The sequence below is a fragment of the Vanderwaltozyma polyspora genome, genomic scaffold (genome assembly GCF_000150035.1).
Source record: "Vanderwaltozyma polyspora DSM 70294 KpolScaffold1036 genomic scaffold, whole genome shotgun sequence".
NCBI classification, from domain to species: domain Eukaryota; kingdom Fungi; phylum Ascomycota; class Saccharomycetes; order Saccharomycetales; family Saccharomycetaceae; genus Vanderwaltozyma; species Vanderwaltozyma polyspora.
Window position 1 is genome coordinate 188,026 of NW_001834692.1, and position 23,455 is coordinate 211,480.

At 33.9% G+C, this 23,455-nt stretch overlaps 11 protein-coding genes across 11 annotated transcripts in view; 8 read left to right on the forward strand and 3 right to left on the reverse strand.

Moving 5' to 3' along the window:
• Positions 1 to 133: 133 nt before the first annotated feature.
• DCN1 (NEDD8 ligase DCN1) lies at positions 134 to 1,001 on the forward strand (the record flags this gene model as incomplete). Its single annotated transcript, XM_001647130.1, has 2 exons — positions 134 to 136; positions 234 to 1,001. The coding sequence occupies 2 exons, from the start codon at positions 134 to 136 to the stop codon at positions 999 to 1,001; spliced, it is 771 nt and encodes a 256-aa protein (XP_001647180.1).
• Positions 1,002 to 1,431: 430 nt separating this feature from the next.
• On the forward strand, positions 1,432 to 4,242 carry DIP2 (snoRNA-binding rRNA-processing protein DIP2; the record flags this gene model as incomplete). The annotated part of the gene is made up of 1 exon (XM_001647131.1): positions 1,432 to 4,242. The coding sequence occupies one exon, from the start codon at positions 1,432 to 1,434 to the stop codon at positions 4,240 to 4,242; it is 2,811 nt and encodes a 936-aa protein (XP_001647181.1).
• A 132-nt stretch (positions 4,243 to 4,374) lies between these two features.
• Positions 4,375 to 6,399, reverse strand: SWI5 (DNA-binding transcription factor SWI5; the record flags this gene model as incomplete). Its single annotated transcript, XM_001647132.1, has 1 exon — positions 4,375 to 6,399. One exon carries the CDS (start codon positions 6,397 to 6,399, stop codon positions 4,375 to 4,377), a length of 2,025 nt encoding a protein of 674 aa, XP_001647182.1.
• Positions 6,400 to 7,294: 895 nt separating this feature from the next.
• USB1 (phosphoric diester hydrolase) lies at positions 7,295 to 8,164 on the reverse strand (the record flags this gene model as incomplete). Its single annotated transcript, XM_001647133.1, has 1 exon — positions 7,295 to 8,164. The coding sequence occupies one exon, from the start codon at positions 8,162 to 8,164 to the stop codon at positions 7,295 to 7,297; it is 870 nt and encodes a 289-aa protein (XP_001647183.1).
• A 681-nt stretch (positions 8,165 to 8,845) lies between these two features.
• Kpol_1036p72 (choline/ethanolamine kinase) lies at positions 8,846 to 10,624 on the forward strand (the record flags this gene model as incomplete). The annotated part of the gene is made up of 1 exon (XM_001647134.1): positions 8,846 to 10,624. One exon carries the CDS (start codon positions 8,846 to 8,848, stop codon positions 10,622 to 10,624), a length of 1,779 nt encoding a protein of 592 aa, XP_001647184.1.
• Positions 10,625 to 10,912: 288 nt separating this feature from the next.
• Positions 10,913 to 12,955, forward strand: SLX4 (Slx4p; the record flags this gene model as incomplete). The annotated part of the gene is made up of 1 exon (XM_001647135.1): positions 10,913 to 12,955. The coding sequence occupies one exon, from the start codon at positions 10,913 to 10,915 to the stop codon at positions 12,953 to 12,955; it is 2,043 nt and encodes a 680-aa protein (XP_001647185.1).
• Positions 12,956 to 13,335: 380 nt separating this feature from the next.
• Kpol_1036p74 (M28 family metallopeptidase) lies at positions 13,336 to 15,690 on the forward strand (the record flags this gene model as incomplete). The annotated part of the gene is made up of 1 exon (XM_001647136.1): positions 13,336 to 15,690. One exon carries the CDS (start codon positions 13,336 to 13,338, stop codon positions 15,688 to 15,690), a length of 2,355 nt encoding a protein of 784 aa, XP_001647186.1.
• Positions 15,691 to 16,106: 416 nt separating this feature from the next.
• Positions 16,107 to 16,892, forward strand: GIR2 (Gir2p; the record flags this gene model as incomplete). Its single annotated transcript, XM_001647137.1, has 1 exon — positions 16,107 to 16,892. The coding sequence occupies one exon, from the start codon at positions 16,107 to 16,109 to the stop codon at positions 16,890 to 16,892; it is 786 nt and encodes a 261-aa protein (XP_001647187.1).
• Positions 16,893 to 17,171: 279 nt separating this feature from the next.
• Kpol_1036p76 (ENTH domain-containing protein) lies at positions 17,172 to 18,278 on the reverse strand (the record flags this gene model as incomplete). The annotated part of the gene is made up of 1 exon (XM_001647138.1): positions 17,172 to 18,278. One exon carries the CDS (start codon positions 18,276 to 18,278, stop codon positions 17,172 to 17,174), a length of 1,107 nt encoding a protein of 368 aa, XP_001647188.1.
• A 1,546-nt stretch (positions 18,279 to 19,824) lies between these two features.
• On the forward strand, positions 19,825 to 20,283 carry RPA14 (DNA-directed RNA polymerase I subunit RPA14; the record flags this gene model as incomplete). The annotated part of the gene is made up of 1 exon (XM_001647139.1): positions 19,825 to 20,283. The coding sequence occupies one exon, from the start codon at positions 19,825 to 19,827 to the stop codon at positions 20,281 to 20,283; it is 459 nt and encodes a 152-aa protein (XP_001647189.1).
• Positions 20,284 to 20,824: 541 nt separating this feature from the next.
• Positions 20,825 to 23,455, forward strand: part of SAC3 — a gene marked incomplete at both ends in the record, with an annotated part of 3,971 nt that continues 1,340 nt past the window's right edge. The window contains one exon of the mRNA XM_001647140.1: positions 20,825 to 23,455. Within this exon, the coding sequence (XP_001647190.1) occupies positions 20,825 to 23,455 (2,631 nt within the window).

Here is a 23,455-nt window from a genome sequence, read left to right on the forward strand (position 1 = left end):
AGCGCATTAAAGCCTTAAATATTTTAAATAAGGTATAGTTTAATAATATTGAAGTCTATAGATCACATTGAAGTTGATATTGTTGTTGAAAGTGAAGGTATTCCATCAATTTGAGTATCGGTTCTTCTTTAAAATGGTATGTTTAATTGTAATATTTGTGATTTTTATAAATATTTTTGATCAAAGTTCTTTAATCTAGAGATTACTAACTATAATTTAACGATTAACCTTAGCCTGATATTACGGAAGAATTTATTGGATTGACTAATTGTGATAAGAAAGTTGCAACCAAGTATTTGAAACGTAATAATTGGAATCTAAACTATGCATTGAATGAGTACTATGATAAAGAGGTTGGTAGCTTCCTTGTGGAGGAGGAGGTTATTGAGTACCCTGAAGAGTTGATTCAGATATTTAAGAAATACAGTAATGATAATGGGGAAAGTATTGATACCGATGGGTTTATTCAATTGATTAATGATTTGGATTATCAATTGGAAGACATCGTGACGATTTGTTTAGCTGAATTGATGCACTGTAAGTCATTATCTCTGCCGATAACCAAGGATCAGTTTCTTTCTACGTGGTACGAGCAAGGTTGTTCTCAATTAAAACACATGAAGATATTACTAGATGATTTAGATCATAAATTACAGAATGATATAAGATATTACACTCATATTTATAGATACTCTTTTGATTTAATTCGAGACAGTAATGAAAAATGTATCGAAAAAGACATGGCAATCGAATATTGGAAACTGTTTTTCAGTTCTAAATGTCCAATTACGATCAATGAACTACAACTAAACAGTTGGATCGAGTTCATCAACGTCAATGAAATTGAATCAATCACTAGAGATGTATGGGAAAGACTATTAGAATATTTCAAGAAATACCCTACTCTGGAAATTCTTTCAAAGAATTACAACGAATTAGACCCTTGGCCATATATCATGGATGAATATTACGAGTTTCTAGAGGATACGAAGAGGATATAAGATCGTTCATCTTAAATTATTCATTTTATCTCACGTTTTACAAGGTTAAAGTTCAAAATTCTCTCTACCCCCCATATAGAATAATGGCAAAAAAATATAAAAGACTAAGGCATAATTGACAATATGCTACAGATTTATACCATCTTATGACACTAGTGGTATTACTGTCCGCAACATCATTGATTACTCTTCTTTTATATCGATGTTAAAGGTTCTTTTCTTTACTATGTCTTATTATCGCCCTCTACGGGTTTCTGTGAGACGTTGAAAAGTTTTAATGAAAAATTTTAAGCTCATCTCATCGCCATCAAACTACATACAATAAGAGTTTGATTTAGTTATATTGGATGATATATATCTATATTTGAATATTATCTATTCAATCGATATCTCTAGTTGCCAATAGAAGAATAACAGTGAGGTTGTTGAGATGGTTAAGTCATACCAACGTTTCGAACAGGCTTCAGTTTTTGGTGTCATCAGCACAAATGCTAATTGTGTTTGGATGTCACCAGAATCAAAGAAGAGCAATAGTCCAGGTAGTGTTATTACAAGTGCATTAGAGAACATTAATATTTGGGACATCAAAACAGGTGAACTGATCAGTGTTTTATCTGATGGTCTTCCGGCAGGTTCGATTGATGTGAAATCAAGTAAACCAGCAGAAGTTTCATATTTGCATTATCATGATGAAACTAATCTGTTAGCTGCAGGTTATATGGACGGTACCATTAAAGTGTGGGATTTGTTATCTAAGAGTGTTTTGTTGACTTTCAATGGTCATAAATCTGCCATTACTGTAATGAAATTTGATGTTACAGGTACTAGATTGATTTCAGGTTCAAGAGATTCAAATATTATTGTTTGGGATTTAGTTAGTGAAGTTGGTTTATATAAATTACGTTCGCATAAAGATGCTATTAGTGGTATTTGGTGTGAAGGTGAAGATTGGTTAGTAAGTACCTCGAAGGACGGTCTCATTAAAATTTGGGATTTAAAGGTACAGCAATGTATCGAAACTCATATAGCTCATACTGGTGAATGTTGGGCTATGGGTGTTCATGAAGACTTGCTTATAACCTCTGGTGCTGATACCCAACTAAAGCTATGGAATTTAGACTTTTCAAAAGAAGCTGGTTCAAAATTGATTGAAAAAGGTGTTTATGATAAACAAAGTAAACAAAGAGGTTTGGATATTAAATTTAGTGTGGCTCCAAATGGAACTGCATTCTTCTATATTCAAAATGCTGATAAAACTACTGAAGTTTTTAGAATCAGAAGAGAAGAAGAAATTTCTAAAGCTTTGAAAAAAAGAGAGAAGAGACTAAAGGAAAAGGGAATGACAGATGAAGAAATTCAACAAAACATTAAAGAATCATATTCATCGATCATTATGCATCCTTTCCAAGTAATTAAATCACAATACAAAATAAAATCAGTTTCATTCACTACAGTAAGCAATACAAAATTAGAATTTGTTGTCACTACATCAAGTAATAGTATCGAATATTATTCCATTCCATATGAGAAAAGGGACCCAACTTCCCCAGCTCCAACAAGGTTATATACAATTGAATTACCAGGTCATAGAACAGATATACGTTCTGTTGATATTAGTGATGATGATAAACTATTGGCTACTGCTTCAAATGGTTTACTAAAAGTATGGAATTTGAAAACTAAGGCCTGTATTAGAGTCTTTGATTGTGGTTATGCCTTAACTTGTAAGTTCTTGCCAGGTGGTACTTTGGTTATAGTAGGTACAAGAGAAGGTTCTTTACAACTATTTGACTTAGCCTCTTCTACTTTACTAGAAAATAAAGAGGATGCACATGAAACTGCCATTTGGTCTTTAGATATTACAAGTGATGGTAGACGTCTAGTTACTGGTTCGGCTGATAAGACAATCAAGTTTTGGAATTTTCAAGTAGAAGAAGATTTGGTTCCAGGTACGGCAGATAAGTATTTACCAGTTATGAAATTAATTCATGATACGACAATGGAAGTTAACGAAGATGTATTAAGTGTAAGAATTTCACCAGAGGATAAATTTTTGGCCATTTCATTGTTGGATAATACTGTAAAGGTATTTTATCTAGATTCAATGAAGTTTTTCTTAAGTTTGTATGGTCATAAATTACCTGTATTATCAATTGATATTTCATTCGATTCAAAATTAATTATTACTTCTTCAGCTGATAAAAATATTAAAATATGGGGTTTAGATTTTGGTGATTGTCATAAATCATTATTTGCGCATCAGGACTCTATAATGAATGTTAAATTCTTGCCAGAATCTCATAATTTTTTCAGTTCCTCCAAGGATGGTTTAGTCAAATATTGGGATGGTGATAAATTTGAATGTATACAAAAGTTGGCTGCTCATCAAAGTGAAGTATGGTCCATAGCAATTACAAGCGACGGTACTTCAGTTATATCAGCATCTCATGACCACAGTTTAAGAGTATGGGAAGAAACTGACGATCAAGTTTTCTTAGAAGAAGAAAGGGAAAAAGAACTTGAAGAACAATATGAAGATACTTTATTAGCATCATTGGAAGAAGGTTCCGGTGATGATGCTTTTAAAGGTGATGCTGAAAAGGTAGAGGATGAGTCAACTAGTGTTCGTAATCAAACAATGGAGTCCCTAAAGGCTGGTGAAAGATTGATGGAAGCTTTGGATTTAGGTATGTCTGAAATTGAAGCAAATGAAAAGTATCAAATTGATATGAAGGCATGGGAGAAGAAGAAATCAAGCGGTGAACCACCAATTAAACCACAAGGCAATGCAATTTTAATTGCAATGAAGAAGCAACCTCATGAATACATTATGGAAACATTGGTGAAAATCAAACCTTCGCAATTAGAAGATGCTCTTTTAGTGTTACCATTTTCATATGTTTTGAAATTGTTGAAATTTATTGATATAGTGATGAAAGATAAGAAAATGACTAAAAACTATTTGATGTTAATCTGTAAAAATCTATTCTTTGTCATTAGAAGTAATCATAAGGAATTGATTTCCCAGAGAAATGAAGCCTTAAAAAATCAAATATTAAATGTCAAAAACTCTTTAAGAGATTCTTTACAAGAAAATGTTGATGATTTAGGTTTCAATATCCAAGGTTTGAAATTCATCAAACAGCAATGGAATTTAAAACATAACTTTGATTTCACTGATGACTTTGATAAAAAGGAAGAATCTTCAGGCAAGAAGAGAATATTTGGAACTTTGAGCTAGATTTATAGAGCATTCATTCGCATATATAAAATAAATACAACTGTAATAAACATTTTAACTTAAAACCTTATATTTAATATAAAAATAATGTCTAATTATATTAATGATATATATTATAAATATATCAATTACCTAATAAATACTAAATTCAAATTCCTGATTTGTGTTTAGTGAAGGGTCAAAGTCACTAAAATCACCCTGGGATGCAGGTGAAAGTAACAAACTTTTGTTAGAAAACTTAAATGGAGGTTGTGGAGCACCTGCCATTGTATTGATATCGAGGGAAGAACTTATTTGTTCTTCAATTTTTTTCATGACATAACCATTGCTGTCATTTTTAACAGATTCTTTAACTGGACTACAGTTAACACTATCTGATCCATCCTTTCTTGGTCTTCCACGCTTTCTTGGAGACCTCTTAATGACTACATTTTCATATTTTTTACCTCCAGAACAGATCATTCTACTTCTATGAACTATCAAAGCATCTTCTCTGTTAAATTTCTTCCCGCAAGGGCAGGCATAAGATTTTTCAGCATGGGATTTTTTATGTCTAATTAAATCATGGTTTCTAACAAAGGCTTTATCACACCCTTCAAAATCACATTTGTATGGTCTATCTTCCAGATGGGTTTGGATGTGTGATCTGATATTATATCTTCTCTTAAATGTTTTATCACACTTAGGGTATAGGCATTGAAACTTTTTATCTGGCATTTCTTTGACGTATATGTCAATTGAACCTCTTGGAAGAGTTGTTGGTTTCCTTGTTATTTTTATAGGGCTTGCTTCGCCGAAAGTATTACTGTTTATTAAGTTTAATTCGAATTGTCCTTGGTTTCTCATAACTGGTGATGAAGATGGGCTAGTATTATATGGGGTACAATTTCCATCTTCATTGTTAACATCTAAATAACCGTGTGATGTTGTTCTTGAAGATGGTGGCTTCAAGCTTGGTGTAGTTTGAAATTTTGTAAAAGAACCACCATTCACGGTACTTTTATTATTGGACCCTGATCTAACGTCATTAGGATTAGATTGGATCCTTTGGATTGGGCTACCAGGAATTGAGCTTGGTATTGTTGGAAGAATATTTACAGAAGATCTTCTATCCGAATGTAACCCTAAACCTAAAGGCATATTTGAGGATCCATTTGAATCATCATCTAAATCGTATTGATTATCGCCCATTATTGATTCAGAAATACCATCTAAATTGCTTAGTGCTGGACTGAATTTAGAAGATAAAGCAGGAGAAATCAATTGTTTGCCGTATGTGACAATATTTTGGTCAAATTTATGAGGTACACTAATTTTGCCATAAGATATGTTTTCTTTATTTTGGGTATTAGTTTCTTGAAAGAATCTTTCCATTTCTCTCACTATATTACTTGATTTCCTTTTGTTTTGAGGGACTGGAATCTTATCATTATAGTTGTGTATGATCGATAATTTGCCTCTGTTTGGCTTCTTTGAAGGAGAACCATTGATGACATCTGAAGACTCTAAGTCAAATAAATCTTCAGTTTCTAAATCTAGTGAAACTTCTGGAAATTTTGAGTCTTGTAGAATCTTTGAGCTTGAAATTTTTTGTTTGCTAATCTGTTTGTTTAGATTTTCTTGTTTCAGCATATTCTTATACAACTCTTCTTCTAATTTCCTATTAGTTTCACGTTGTTTTGCCAAGGCCAATTGTAAGTCTACTTCTTGTTTAATTAACTCTTCGGAAGGGTTTGGGTATTCTGTTGGGTTTAAATTTGTATTTGAAAACATCAGGTTTTTATCATGGTTAGAAAAACCAAAGATAGCAGTCCCACTTGAGACTCTTCTTTGTTGGGCGTTTGCTCTTCTTTGCTCAACAGATAGGTCTAAATTCAATTGGCTCCAATCAATATCGACATCCTCATTATTATCGGCAATAGTGTCACCATTGAAAGATGGAGGGAAGTCGAACGACTCAAGCTCTGGAGATATCAGAGCCTTGAAATCAGAAAACATGGTATCAGTGTTGTTCCTATCGGAATACATATGAGTTGGATATTTCTTCTTTCCTGGTCTACGTTTACCAGGTAAGACCTGTGATTGAGGTCCCAAATTATCATTACCTAACATTCCAGAGGTTTCTAAAAACCACTGTTCATCAGTAATAGAATCCATGATTGCAGTATCTCTATTATTTTCAACCTGATGATCGACCAGTCTCCTAACTATATTCTCGAATCTTATTCGAATATATTGTTTGAGAAATATAAATATAAATATAAGTATATATGTGTATAGGAAGTAATACTTCTCTCTATTTATACAATATATTTATTTATATATAGATCTATTCAGTAATTGGAAAATTACCATGTTAGAATAAATATATATATGTGGTAAAACTGGGATAGAAAGGTTTATACACACCCCCGTCCCAGAGCCAATTAGTACAAATCTAGTAATTCAAATACATCATCATTATAGTTCTACCACCTCACCTTCACTTTTTTCAAATCGACGTTCTCTTCTTAAAGATGATGTTTACACTTTACCGAATCGGGAGATAATTGTGATCCAATAATCAAAACCGAAAATTAGCGCCTATAGAGGTTTTCATGAGAGAAGGCCGGGTAAAAACCAACCTATTTGTACTTTCTAACCTTTGCTTTCCCAATGTTAAATATTGAAAGTGATAATGAAAACTATTTACAACACTTTTAAAACTATAAACGCCAGGGTCTCACTACCCCTGCTCTGTTTTTTCTAATTACAATCATACATACTTACATAACTATATAGCTGACCAACCACCATCCAGGTTGGTTTGCATTCCAAACTGCTCTTAAAAAGTGGTTCATAAGGAAGGAAACGTTTTAGAGAGTTATCCAACTTCTTTGGGCCCCTTTTATACTTTTATACTTTTCCCTTAACTTTCGATTTTTGTGGTCAGAGGATTTAAAAGGGAAAAAAGAAAAAAAGAAAAGAAAATCATTTTTGCCGCCAATCCGAAGAGAAAATTAAACTTGGAACGTGATTATCACGTGATGTGACAAATGTGGTATTCACGTGATCACGAGATTGGAATGGAATAGAGTTGTCTATTTATTAGACACTTGACCTCTTTACAAGGAACTTTGATCTCATCGAGTCCATGGAATGGTTCCCAATCGATGGAAGAGCTTTTTAAATTGGCTGAACTAGGAGGGCAATTTGTCATCTGTGCTATTGACATGTGTAGATATTCATTTGAGACTTGGAAGTTCATGATGATGTCCGATTGATTTGAAAATGTGGTCTCTAATGCAGAACTGATTGCATCTTGTATTGGTTTCAAGATTTTAGTTCTGTGGGATCGGTTGACCTCTAGACATAGGAACATCGAACTGTCTTGTTTTGCCGTTAGAACCAACGGTTTGTTTGTAAATGTTAATGTAAATGGCTGAATCTGCACTGATTGCAATTCTTTCTTTAATTCTCTATAAAATAAATTTCTTTGTGTAATAGATTCGCATACTATTGATTTGGATAATGATACATGCAATGGTTCTGGTGAGCCCAACGATGAAATGAATAGTGGATCAAATCTGAAGTTTGATCCCTTTGTCTTGGTCAAATTCTCGTTAAATTGATTAATTGATTTTACTAGTTGTTGTCTTTGTAAGCTAGTAGGTCTCCATTCTAAAAAAATAAAACTTCGGAATTGACCTGTCCTAAATCCAGTTTTGATCCCAACCAAATTAGACATCTCCTCTGTGTATTTCAAAATGTTAGGGCTAACGTAATATTTGTCCAACACTGTCGATGGAACTGTAGGCAATTTTAAATTTGCTTCCTTATTGAGCTCCTCCGTTGAATCACTGATTTTAGCCCTTTTCTGTTCTGGCTCACTATCAACCTCACTGTCACTACTGGAAATATAATTCGCAGCTATGGTATCCATCGGTACCGTTCACCTCTATCCACTTTTTACCTTAGTTCAGTTCCATTGAAGTGTAATAAATGTGATTAGTACTGCAATAAACCTCATCGCTTGCTGATATATCCAAGGGAACTGAAAACCCAGAAAAAAAAATAGTGTCGATGATAAAACAGATTAGACATGTGTAACTTCTAGCAATGAAACTGTGACGATAACTACCACAAGTCAAGGATTAATACCGTCCTTTCCTAATGTATCCCATTACATTTCTAGAACTGGCCAAAAACCAAATAAACCTTCATTGACCATCAGATGACCTAGTTTTCACAACTCTGATAAGTATCGAATATAACCCAAATTTGTGCCTTTCTAAACCAAATTACCTATCATTCTGGTCGTCATGACGAACCAAATACAACTAGCCTTATCCAAATTGTCTCTGATCTCGTTTAACCCTGCTAGATCGCCATTTTGAACCATCACCATTCACAGATCCTCTTTTTCTTATGGATATTCTGATGTATATCAAATTCTGAATATTTTTGACCTTCAACCGAAAAGTGATTGGACATATCAAAATGAAATTGATTTAAAGCTATAAGCTAAAGGTTGATTCGATATAAACCATATCTTCCTTGATGGGAATAGTGCTTTGAGAGTGTCATAAGGTTTGACAGTAATACGTAATAATAGTAGTTTGTGATGCCAGTTGAAAGGAAAGCTAGAAGTGAAGTTTCTCGCGGTCAACAAACTAATTATGTTAAGTCTCGTTCACGTTCGAGATCTTCGAGCAAGACTAGAAATTCGTTGACTATTCAAGTTAGTTCTAATAGATCAGTGCGAGCTATTAGTGTTGATTCCGATAATGAATCTGCTATAGATGATGGATCTGAGACTTCTATGTCTCTTAAGATGCAAGGTTTGAATTTAGATGAAAACCAAAATGTGAATAGTGATGACGGTAATGGAAATGTTGGTGCTAGTGCTAGTGCTAATGGTGGTGGTGAGTATATTGAAGTTCCCTTTGTTGAAGCTATACTGGATACCTCTCTACCTAGTGATTATTTGAAAGATGATATTTTAAATATTGCTCAGAGTTTAAAGGTTCCAAAATGGTATGTTAAAGGAGCACAGGGTGTCTCACCATTGAAAAGAGAGTTTCTTAAAATGACACAAATAACTGGTGCAATGAGTAATGTTATTTATAAATTGGAATACCCTCATTTGCCTTCATTGCTGTTGAGGGTTTACGGTCCTAATATTGATTCTATTATTGATAGAGATTATGAATTACAGATTTTAGCAAGATTATCATTACAAAATATTGGGCCATCTTTATTCGGTTGTTTTACAAATGGTAGATTTGAACAATTTTTAGAAAATTCTCAAACTTTAACTAAGGATGATATTAGAGATTGGAAGACCTCTCAACGTATCGCTCGTAGAATGAAAGAACTTCATATTGGTGTACCTCTTTTACGTTCAGAAAGAGAAGGTGGGCCAGCATGTATAAAATTAATAAATAAATGGATGACAAATGTGGAAACAATAGGTAAAGAATGGATTAGTGATAACGAAAATATTAATGACGTATTATTCGCAAGCGATTGGTCAACCTTTAGAAAAGTTGTGGCCCGTTATGTTCAATGGTTAAAGGATGAAGAGACTGGGAAATACAAAGAAAAATTGGTCTTTTGTCATAACGATACACAATATGGTAATTTACTGTTAAGTGCTCCGGTCACTAGAACAGAACCAAATACCCCTAGTGGCACTAGATCAACTGCTTCTTTATCATCTTTATTTCCAACTTCATCAAATATTTCCTTGGATGATATTATTTTCCCTCCAAAGGAAGAAAAAGTTCAAGATGATAAATTGATAGTCATAGATTTTGAATATGCTGGGCCAAACCCTGCTGCATTCGATTTAGCAAACCACTTCAGTGAGTGGATGCATGATTATCACTCATCGGAGCCTTACAAGTGCAATTCGAAGGCTTTCCCAACAAAGGAACAGGAATTAAACTTCTTGTATTCATACGTATCGCATTTGAGAGGTGGTGCAAAGAATTCAATCGATGACGAAGTCAGAACATACTATAATTCTATCATTAGATGGAGAGCAAGTGTACAATTATTCTGGAGTTTATGGGCAATTATTCAAAGTGGTAAATTAGAAGAAAAAGAATTAGAGCATATTGAAATGACAAAAGAAGCTCAAGCACCAAGTGGTAACAAATATATAATTAAGACAGAACTAATAGATAGTAGCGAAGATGGTAGCACTAGTCAGGAAACTACAGAAGAATCATCTCAAGAAGAAGCCAATGGTGCAGATATTGGAAGTTTTGATTATATGGGATTCTGTAGAGATAAAATATCATTATTCTGGGGTGACTTGTTTAATTTAGGCATTATCGAAAGAGATGAATGTTCTGTTCCCCTTGAAAAAAATTTTTTGGACGTAAAATTCCTATAATCTTGTAAATTTTCTAACTAGATGCATTAGTACTAGCATATATAGATTTCATTCCCCTCTTAAGTATATAATTTATTTATCATTTGTATTTATTTAACGCTGCTTTTGTTAATTACTTTTATTCACTGACACGTTAAATCATCATATAAAATTGAACGCGTTAGGTTAATAATTATCAGATGAGCTATAAAGAACATATAAAACAATCGAACTCTAGAAGAAGAGGTCCATAAGAGAGGTTGAGGAAGTATTTAGGATTGGTGCCTATCTCACGGTGGTTGTGTTGAAATGGATTTTAGGCAAGCTCAAAGAAATTTAGAGCTTATTGAAGAAGTTGCTAAGAATTCACAAGATAGCGATGAGCCCATAATAGATGAAGATGATTTAAAAGAAGGTAAAGTTGAAGAAGAAGGGGAAGGCACACAAATTCCAAGTATGCCATTTTCTGACGATGATGACAGTGATAATAATAGTAAAGATACTTTTAAGGAAACTCCCCTGGAGCTCGTTGATAAGGAAGAAGCTATAGAAGATAAAGCACCTAATGATGACGAACCAGTGGTTTCAGTTGAAGAGAAGATCGCTACGCAAGAACCAGAACCAGAAGAACAAATATTTATGAATACACAGATACAGGGCCAGCTTGATGACATAGAACAAGAGGATAATCTGCGATCGAAATTATCTAATTTTAAGTATGCATCTGAAGAAAGTAGTTCTGTTCAAGTCATCAAAAGGAGCAATGAAAGGAAATTGAAATCAAAAAAAATTACTAAACCAAAACTAACCAAAACCTCCAAAAGGACCAAGACCAATTCAAATCCTTCAACTCAGCAGACTTTAGATGAGATAAAGATATCAAGATCAGAGAATATATTAAAGCTGCTATCAGGAAAACATGGTAAAGTTAAAGATATGATAAATCATCAAAGAAATGTAGAGAAGAAGGTAAAATTAGTAAAAAATAAAAATTCGAATATAATCACATATGATACTTATAATTCAGAAGAATGGCTTCGTATTATGAAGTTGATTTTAGAGAAATTTCCATCTGCCAATGATATGGAAGTAAAACAAGTATATCACTATATTTATGGTGAAGAACAGGAACAGGAGTATGACAACTTATGGGAAGCTTCTCAGATACCTTTAGCTAGTATGCGTGAAGAAGCTTATAATGAGGATAATCAAATTGATAGAAAGATTCCAAATATTCCAAATAGCACACAAACTAGAGTGGAGGTAATGTCATTATCTCAAGTTATGGATGATGTCAGTATAATCGAGGAATCAAAAAAAACTACAATTGATTCAGAACGAGAAATGCATATATATGAAGTTCCTGATAGTACTGATGATGAGGATTCGAGGATTATTCGAGTTATATCAGGATCAGATGAAGTAGCAAGTATAGTAGCAGAAAGTGAATTTAGTACTGAAACTGAGAGCACTAGTACTCAATTTTTTACTGCAGATGGTAATATGGTGGATGGTGTGATCGATTTGACACAAGGCTCGTTCAAGGCTGTAACCAAATTATTCTCCCCTTTAAAAGTTGATACTCTATTATCGATAAATAAAAATAAAGAAAAAGTTCAAGTAGCAGTAACCAGAACATCAACAAGATTTAGTAATTTGGGTTCTGGTCCAGTTGGATTAGAGGAAACTCCAAGGCTCGCCCCTGATGAAGCAGCAACACCTCCCACGGTAATCTCGAGATCACCGCAGTCTACAAGAACACCACAAGCGACACGATTACCAAACCCTAATATTACAGTAATGTACGAAGTTAATAAATGTGAACTTCAATCGTCGAACAGTTATCAATCCAGGTCATCAGAAGATATTAGAATAGTTAATCAATATGATATTGACGTAAGAGATTCACAAGATGAATATGACAGTGCAACCGAAAAGTGCTTAATAGAATTTGCAGTTACCAATTCAGCAACTCCTTCTGTACAACCTGAAGATGTGATGAATGTAATATCATCACAATCAGTCCAAAAACTACGACAAGACCTGAAAACTATTGGTTTGAAGCCAGTTAGAACAAAGGCAAAAATGATAGAAGCCCTTATGGCTGCATCACAAGTATTAGATACAGATAATGTAGATCAAGAACAAACTAGAGAAGCATTGTACGATCAATTAACGTCAATGATTAAGCAAATACCAGAATTGGTGAGTAAAATATCAAGATTTGAACCAATTACTATGGAAGAACTTGTACTTCAATTGATAGAGGTAAACCCATTTGCTGACCACATTGATGAGTCAACAATCAAAGAATGGGCAGACATACAAGGTATTACATTACGCAACAACTAGACAATGTAACAATTTTAGCATTCTTAGTATATAGATTTAATAATAAAAGTAAGGCATTTTAACTATTGATATTGATTGGAAATTGAGGCTGAAGTAGGTGCATTGATTATCGAAACGAGTTATTTACCTAATTGATCGATATTGTTTGAGGTGTCATAGCAACAATACGCGATATTGCTCTCTTATAAAGGTAATTTGATGATGAAATTTTATGCAACCCTTAGAGGTTTAAAATAATTTGTAATGAAGTATTTAAAAGAGACTTATTAATAGAAGTCGAATATAACTCTTGAGTTAATTTTGCATTATCACTGTGATAAAGAGCGTCAATCATTTGTTTATTGTGATTTAACGTTGGTTATAGCAAGTTTTCATTCACAATGAGTAGTGAAATATTTGACAAATATGTTGATGAGAAGCTTTCGAATCCAATTGAAGTTGAGAGCAGGATTGAAACAAGGAAGAAGGGTGTTTCTTGGGTTAGAATAACCATTCTCTTTTTATTTGCGATTTTTTTCATATATTTGAGAAGATTTGTCAACACTTTACAAGAGCTGACTTTTTATGTTGGTCCTGATGGGCCTGAAATAGAAGAACAGTTCTTAGAACACCTAAAGACTAACTTAGCTGGTAATTGGTCAAGGAAGTACACATCTATTCCACATTTAGCAGGTCAAGGTAAGGAATTGTTGGAATTCACTGCTGAAAAGTTCAAAGAATATGGATTGGAAACAGAAGTTGAAAGTTTCGATATCTATTTGAACTATCCTGTAGACAATGGTTTGAAATTGATTAAAGATGATTCTGAAGTAGTCTATGAGGCTAGTTTGAAAGAAGATGAGTTGGAAGATGACCCTACGACAATTGGGGACGATTTAATCCCAACCTTCCACGGTTACAGTGCTTCTGGTAATGTTACAGCTCAATTTGTTTATGTTAATTATGGTACCAAGAAAGACTTTGAAACTTTAGACAAGCTTGGTGTTGAATTAGAAGGTAAGATTGCTATTGCAAGATATGGTGGTATTTTTAGAGGGTTGAAGGTTAAGTTTGCGCAAGAAAGAGGTTGTGTAGGTGTTTTAATCTATTCTGACCCAGGTGACGATAACTTCAATGAAGATCAAGGTTACAAACCATACCCACAAGGCCCTTCCAGAAATCCATCATCAGTTCAGAGAGGCTCTGTTCAATTTTTGTCACAAATGCCAGGTGATCCAACTACCCCAGGTGTTCCATCCCAAGGTAACGTCACTCGTGTCGACCCATATAATTCAATTCCAAAAATTCCAAGTTTACCAGTATCATTCGCTGAGATCGAACCTATTTTAAAGAAGTTAAATGGACATGGTATTAATTCTTCAGAAGATATCTCTTCAGACTGGGTTGGTGGTCTTGCAGACTTCAAGTATTGGACAGGACCAAACCCAGATTATACTATTAATTTATACAATGAACAGTCTTACGATATTAGACCAATCTACAACGTTTATGGTAAACTAAGAGGTAGAGATCCAAGTGAAGGATATATCATCATTGGGAACCACAGGGATGCATGGATCAAAGGTGGTGCCTCTGATCCAAATAGTGGTTCGGCAAGTATGTTGGAAATCATCCGTGGATTCCATGAGTTGTCAAAGACCGGTTGGGTCCCAGAAAGAACTATTATTTTTGCTTCTTGGGATGGTGAAGAATATGGTTTATTAGGTTCCACTGAATTTGGTGAGAAATATGGCGAAAGATTAAAAGGACATTGTTACGCCTACTTGAATGTTGATGTAAGTGTTGGTGGTACTGGATTGAAGTTAGAATCTTCTCCAAGTTTAAACCATGTTTTGAACACAGCTCTAAAACAAGTCCAATATCCAGGTTCAGAAACCCCACAATCTCTTTACGAGCACTTTTACGAAACACCTGATAAGAAAATCGGTATACTGGGTAGTGGTTCTGATTTCACTGTTTTCTTGGAACATTTGGGCATTCCATCCGTCGATTTAGGGTTTGATCATGGCGACAACGATCCAGTGTATCATTATCATTCTAATTACGATTCATATAAATGGATGAGTGAGATGATGGATCCAGGATTTAAATACCACCAGGCAGTTGCCAAATACTTGGGTTTAGTAGCATTGAAACTAAGTGGTCAAAAAGTCGTTCCTTTGAAAATGGCAGAATATGCTACTGAATTGAAAGGATACTATGATGAATTAAGTGCAAGAATTCCAGATGACTGGTTATCAAAAAAGATCACAAAGAGAAGACGTTGTCACGAGAGAAAACATAACGTAAACGAAACTACAATTGAAGAACTAGTCGTTCTTACAAAACTATCATTAAGTGATGCAATTGGTTCCTCCATCAAATTGGATAATAAGACATCGTACTTACAAGATTTATGGGACAATTCTGTGGACATGCCATTCTGGAAGAGAATAATTCTAGCAGGATGGATCAAGTATACCAACATTCGTTTGTTATTGTTGGAACGTACATTTTTAGTTGAAGAAGGTCTGAAAGGAAGACCATGGTTCAAGCACATGGTTTATGCAGCTGGTAGAGACACTGGTTACGAAGGTTTCGCTCTTCCTGGTATGAAAGAAGCCCTTGATGATTCAGATTTTTGGGAACTTGTGAAATGGTTGAAAACCATCTACAGCGTTACTCAAGATCTAAACGTTAGAATTGGATATGAAAAAGAATCCTTAATGGAGAGTTCATTTTTCAATACCAAATAATCAGCGTCTTACTTATTTTAGTTTCGTATGTGTTTTTTTTTTTATTTTCTCTTTCTCTCTCTTGACTATCATTTTATTTACGTTATTTCATCGGTTTTCACTCTTTTTATGTCTAGTTAAATACAGTTCTTATATATTACATATACCACGCAATTAAATACCAATAACTATTTGTATGAAAGCTGTCCTGACGTCTGTCATTAGTTTGCATTGCTGACGTATATCCAACTTATCTGAAAGGCTATTAGACCACTTCGATATCAAAGCAAAGCCATAAGCAGCAATATTTGAAAAAAACTGAAAATATAAAAATTTGATCAAGGTGAAAAAAAACATCTAATGGTTAAGAAGATGCAGATACAGTTGGTGGATTGAAGGTGAGGAGAGCAGTTAAAAGGTCTATAGGGTGGTATCAGATGGACTATAAGGAAGAGCAACAACAAGAACTTGAAGTTCTAGAGTCGATTTATCCAGATGAGTTGAATGTGCTGAGCGATGCTTTTCCAAATGTTCAATTTGAAGTATCATTAAGGCTAGAATTAGATGCGATGTTGGATTCCAATGTTCAGCTTAACAAAGAGCATACGATGATGGTGAATTTCCAATTGCCTGAGAACTATCCTGATGCGGCACCAATTATCAGTATTGAAGCTCAAGAGGTATCGCTTGTAGACGATGAGGATGAGGCAGAAAGTGAAGAAGAACAAGAATTCGATGAACATGGTAATATAATGATGACCAAATTGGAGACTTTATCAGATAACATATCACTTTCTGGATATGTTCCAGAATTGCAAGTTCAATTGGAAGAACAGATTGAGAATGACATGCTTCTGGGAATGCAAATGTGTTTTGCATTATTATCAACGGTCAAAGATAACTCAGAGAATTGGTTTCATGAAAGGTTGTCTGAACTTGAGAAAGAATACGAGAAGCAATTAGAGGCTCGTGAGAAAGAGGAACAAGCCAAGTTTAACGGTACCAAAGTCACTAGAGAATCCTTTTTAAACTGGAGAGGAACATTCAGAAAGGAATTAAAACTCGATGAAAGAGATGCTGATAGAAGATTAGCTGCTCACCATGGTAGATTAACAGGTAAGCAGATGTTTGAACAAGGTGTTGATGGTACGACAGACGATGTTATGGAAGATGAAGTTGACGAGGTGGTGGACAATTTATCTAAAACCAATGTTTCTAATTGATGGGGATGAACTGAAGTTGTCTAAAAGAGACTGTATATATGATTAATTAATATGTATGTATAGTGGTGATTATAATTATAATAAAATTGCATTTCTTGATTGATTTTTGATGATGCTGCCAGGCATCACTTTCAAAGTATAGAGGATCTATCAAAAATTATGGTAAACATTTATTTTGTGATGATTAATATGCAGATGTTACTTAATGGTAAAGTATAAAAACAAAACAGAAAACAGACGTGAATGTGATTGTGCTTGTGGAGTGCACTCTGTCATTCATTATATTAATGATTTTGAGTTTTGGTATAAATCGTTAAAGTCCAATACTTTTTGCTTTGGTTCTTGATCATTTTTTTGGATTTTAGTAGGTTCTGTGATGTCAGTTTCTTGAACTTGTTGGGTTGGCGATGGAGTTGTCTTTGTAGTTGACGATTCCACTTGGAAATCTCCGAATTCGTCGTCGTCGTCGTCATCGTCATCACTTTCTTGTGGTGGATTGATTGATGATGCAGTTGGATCATTTGAATTTGATGTTGTGACAGGCGACGGTATATCATCGAAATCCAATAGATCAGGCACTGGTTGGCTTGCTTTACGTCTTTGTTCTTCATTGTTTTTTATCCTTTCCTTTAGGATTTCTCTTCTTTGCTTTCTCTGTTTGTCTAGATTCACTGAAGTGTGTATTCTATGTTCATAGCTTACTTGCGCTTGTAACTCGTCGTCACTTTCTTCATCTTCTACGCTGACGTTGCTATTTGTAGCTGATTGGTTTGCATTTAAGATATCCATTTCATTTTGTTTACGGATTTTGAGAGTGTTTTTAATATGGGTTGACCTTTGTTGGTTCAAAAAGTCAGGATCTTCTATCAATTGGACGATCAGTTCGCTTTTCTTATGGATGCCTCGTTCATGGATTTCCATTTTGCCATCGTTAGAGAATGGGATTCTATAAGTTGTAGTTTCTCTTGACAATATGTGTATATGTTTTTTTAAACAAGTGAGAACTTGATGCAATTCGTCGCCATCGCTTACGTTCATTAATAAAAATTCTATTAAAATTAAACATTTCATGACTACTCTCCATTCGTTACCGTAGTTGACGTATTCTTTTCTTGCCTTTTCGTAGAAATTTTTTGGTTTTGAAGCTATATGATCAATTAATCTTTTCAAAATGTATTCTGTCATTAGGTATACGGGGACATGATACTTGTGTCTGATGACTTTTTGTAGATGCTTTGAAGTTGGGCCCCATGAATCGGTGTTTGTTGCAGTTCTAATATCGATTTGGTAAGGTTCGTATTGAACAATCATGTTTTGGGCAAACCTTGCAGCATTGCGAAAATCATGCAAACCTAGATTTTGTATTTTCTTCGACAGTGAATCCATGATTATACGATTTTGTTGGTTCCAATGAAGAAAAATGAAAATAAAGCAGCAACAAAATACAATAACTGAATCTGAATGACTAGTATATCTTGAATCTATTTCGTAATGTTACAATAATTAAACCTAACGTTTATACAGTTGGCAAACGACAATTAGAGAAGAATCGCTAATTATGACAATAATGTTTCTAAAAAATTGGCTAATTAATTAATAACTAATCGAATTAATTGAACTATTCGTATAACAAATGATTAAGAGAATTAAAAAAAAAAAAAAATAATAATAATAATAGAACAAAAATCCGAACGTATCGAACTTTCGCTTGCTGTCTATATTTTCGTTTTCGTTTTCGTTTTCATTTTGGGTTTTCGAAGTGTTTTCCTCCCCTTCCCCCTCTTCCTCCTACATTATTTGTGTGTTGCTCTATCACAAAACCAAAACAACCCCAAAAAGGCGGCACGTACTTAAATTTACCCCGTGCCGTTCCACATGAGAGTAAACACCATATTAATATATAGTCCATCGACCCTAATGTTCCCAGAACTTATATAATTATATACTTATATACCTGTATGCTTATATATTTACACATTGTCGTTTATATATTTATATAGTTGATAGTTGATGGATGACTCCGCCATCTTCCTATTGCTCTATCATAATAGATCATAAGAACAACAATTTGGCTTCACAATGAGAAAGTGAACCATGAGAGACGTCGATTTCTTGTCAAAACTTGTCCCTTTTTATATGTTTTTCAATCCAGGACAGTCCCTGGATAATATAAGAAATCTATGTTTTTGTGTCTGTCTGTCTTTTTTAATTTTTTGTATTTTAAAATTGGCAAATCATTTCAAAAGAATATGTGACACAAAAACACACACACATACACATACACAGCTACCATTGAATCACAAAAATTGGAGAGACACCCATACATATCAGCCCCCCAATGTGCCTTTCTCTCGTTCTTTTGTTTGTTGTTGTTTCCAGGAATTAGCCGCTGATCCGGGTACCCTTCCCACTGTTTTATTTCCGCCTAACTTGGACGGAGATAGGAAAATACGACCAAATTTTGTTGTCGTGCGCAGGGGAGACCAGAACAGAACAGAAAAGCTCAATTCATTTATCAATAGATCACGTGGTATACATATATATATATATAATGTACTTCTATTAGTGTATGCTGTTCTTGCCCAATCAACCAACTATTTACCGACATTGCAATGTATCCTACTTTCTTGTCCAAATGAACATTGGAAATATGACTAGATTCATTTTCATATGTATTATGTTAATATGCTTGCTTATTTGAATCGTGTTACATTTGTATATGCGGTGTCCGGATGGAATTCATTAGCTTCCATACAATATAACATTGAAAATTTTCGATGCGATGAGCTTAACATTCTATAAATATTATAAAAGAAATCGTCAATTTGCTTCATAGATATGGACTGTTTAAAGATTAGACACTCACCTAAGGAAGGCTCCATTCAGGTCAATTGACTTAAGTCATAACATATTAAGATCAGTTATATTTACAATGTTTAAAGGCGGAAGAAGATCAGGTGCTAATTTCCCATCTACCTTAAACACTCCAATCGTGATACATGAAATTGCTGAGCCTCAATATGTATCAAAAGATCAAGTACTAAAATTTCTAGAAACCTTCATTGATAGCAAAGAGACATTAGTATCGAACGTATCTACCTCTATTGGTGTAGAATCCTCCTCTATGATACAACCTGCTTTGGATAACGCTATGCAAAGTGTCGATACTAATCTAACAAGTTCATTGTCACAATTGAAAAGATTACAAAGAGATTTTAAAGGTTTACCACCTGCTATGGCTACTTCAACATCATCTTCATCTGAATCAGCTAGTAGTTCTTCTGCATCAACTGAAGAAGTTGAAAATGAGGAAAACTTGGATGATCAAGGTAATTCAGTTATGAAAAGTGCCACTGGGGGTACTAAAAAGAAGTTCTCAGAAGATGACTGATCGATACGTTAGTATAGTTCAATTTGTAGCATTCATAAGGTATATAAAGTATAATAGATTTTCATTTAAACATCTTAATTTTCTAATTTTGCTTGATTCTTCAAAATTAATTTTAACATTTAGTTGTCTAATTTCAACTTTGATTGAAATGTATTGGAAACCAATTATTAATTCCATTCGATTAACTTGGATTCTCTAAAGATATATACTTAAAGAACTGACATCACTAATTAAGAGAGATTATATATTCCTCTCTCATTTACCAGTTAATTGAAAAGTTTAGGTTCAAATGGTAGCATTGAATCATGCTTATTCCAATATTGGACAGTAACACTATAGGTCACGTGAATACTCCTTATCACTCGTCACGATCAACATAAACAATTCTCACATCTAAATGAAGCTGAAGGTACAAATATGGTGAAATTGCAGCAACGTTAAAAGCTAATTAATACTCAAGTATAAGGAGGTCCAACTAACTTTTGACTCGACATTATTAGTCCATAGGTTCCAACATATCACCTTTATTATACAGTGGTTAATGGCTTCTCCGTTTGGAAGTGTCATACCTTCTAATGGGTTCAATATCTTTTTAAGCTCATCTAATAATGGTGATACAAATGCCAAAAAATACAACCAAAATGGTGATTCAAACCGTCGAAAACATGGCAAGACCGTTGGAATTAGTCCACCAAAGGGGAGAAACTTCAATTCCAGTGGATTCAAATTAAATAAATCAAATGCTTTCAACAAGAGTGATTCGAATGCTTTCAATAAAGCTGATTCAAATATTAAACCAAAGAAAAAGGTAATGCCTAGGAGTAATCAGAATCAAGATTTAATGATAGGTTCAGTAGCTGCAAATCCTGAGTCAATGGGTTTTAAGCGAATTAAATATAAGCCTAGAGAAGTCCCAAGGTTCTTAATTGGACAACAGCCCCAATTCACCTCAAGAAATTTTGCTCAAGACCCTTGGGATAAAGCAAATCAAAAGAAGATGTCTCAATTGGAAAACTCAATTGATGATTTAACTGAATTATATGAAACACTGAAAAAGATGAGAGATTTCGAACGTAAAATTATGGAAAACAAAGGGCTAGTAGATAAAGCTGACTTTGCAAAAGATTTAACAGAAGCTATCATTTTTCAAGGTACTTGTCAGGATATGTGTCCAATTTTTGAAAGAGCTAGAAGAAATGTGGAATATACAGTTTATTCTTATGAAAAAGATGATCCAAATAGTAAAAAAGCGTCAGTAAATAAAGCTTTGAAAGTTTTTGCAAGACCTGCCGCTGCCGCTGCTCCACCTTTACCTTCTGATGTGAGACCTCCACATGTTCTTGTCAAGACATTAGATTATATTGTGGATAACTTATTGAATACTTTGCCAGATAGCGAAGGGTTTTTGTGGGATAGAATGAGATCCATTAGGCAAGATTTTACTTTCCAAAATTATTCAGGTCCTGAAGCAGTTGATTGTAATGAACGTATCGTAAGAATTCACTTATTAATTATTCATGTGATGGCAAAGTCAGGAATAAAGTATTCATTACAGCAAGAATTGGAACAATTACATAAATCATTAATTACATTATCAGAAATTTATGATGATGTAAGAGCTCATGGAGGACATTCACCAAATGAAGCTGAGTTTAGAGCATACTCATTGTTAAGTAAAATAAGAGATCCTGAATATGATAAGAATATTCAAGAATTGCCCGATGATATTTTCAGTAATGAGTTAGTTCAATTAGCCTTATGTTTTAGAAAAATAATATCAAATTCAGGTTTTTCAGAAAGAGGTTACATCAGAACCCCGAATTGTTTGAATTTTTATACCAGATTCTTTCAATTGATGTCATCAGGAAAAGTACCATTCTTGATGAACTCATTTTTAGAGATTTATGTCAACGAAATTAGATTTTATGCATTTAAAGCTTTGTCACATTCTCTAAATAAGAAACACAAACCGATTCCATTTTCTTATCTAAAAGAGAATCTGTTATTCAATGATGATAATGAGATCAACGAATTCTGTGAATATTACTCTATAGATATTGTACCAGAAGGTGTAGAGATAAAAACCATGTCTCATTATTCCCACAAGTTGGCGGAAACGCAGCCATTCAGACAAAGTTATTTACGATATGTGGAAAATCAGTTATCTGAAAAAGCATATCCAGAATTCATTAATTGTGGAAGGCCAAATGTTAATACCCTCCCAGAATCATTCGAGGAAACTACAAAATCAAAAGATATAAACATTCCACAAGAAAAAGTCAGTGAGATTAATATCGTTACAACTGAATTGGACGAAAAAAGAAATGACTCTGCAGAAAGCTTCAAAAATAACTTCAATTCAACTTCATCTCTGGAAAAAAGCTTTTCTCCTCAGATATTTGAACAACCCCCCAAAACTATTTCTCATTCATTCAACATACCTGCAAAAATTGCGAACAATGTACCGTTGACGAATGAAGTTAAAACTCCAACAAGCAATATTTTTAATTCCATAGGGAAACCTAAGAATAATAATGATAGTATCTCATTTCTGAATAGAAACAAAAAAGACGATTTGAATTCTATAGAAATAAAGAAAACGAATTCTCCAGTGACCAATTTTCCTTCCAAAGAAGAAAATGTTCTCAAGTCTACAGTTTCTATTCCAGAAATCCCTAAAACAACTAATCTCTTTAAAGGAATTGGAAAAGTGGAAACTCAAAAGAAACCTGAAACACAGCCAATTTTTAAGGGACCAGAAATTAATAATGTAGATTTGTCAAAGCCGAAGGCAATTGGAGCTCAAACGTTTAACATGCCACCAAAAGCAGCTGGCTCCGATATAATTGTTAAGCAAACAATACCACAACCAACTCAGAAGGTAGAATCGTCGATGAACGCTTTTGACCAAAATTATGTTACTGAAGAAACTCTAAGGAAAAAAAGAAACCAATTCATTGATAAGTTGGCCAATGAGTTGTATTATGCATTTCTGCATGAACGTGTATTTATAACTTTCAATGAATCTAAAGCGGATATTCAACATAGTTCATGGTTGAAGAAAAGATTCTTTCAGCATTGGAAGTTTTTATCTATTAAAAAAAGAAAACAAAAAGAACAAATGAAAAAATCAAGACAAGAATATAAAAAGGTGAAAAACAGCTGGGTGCAC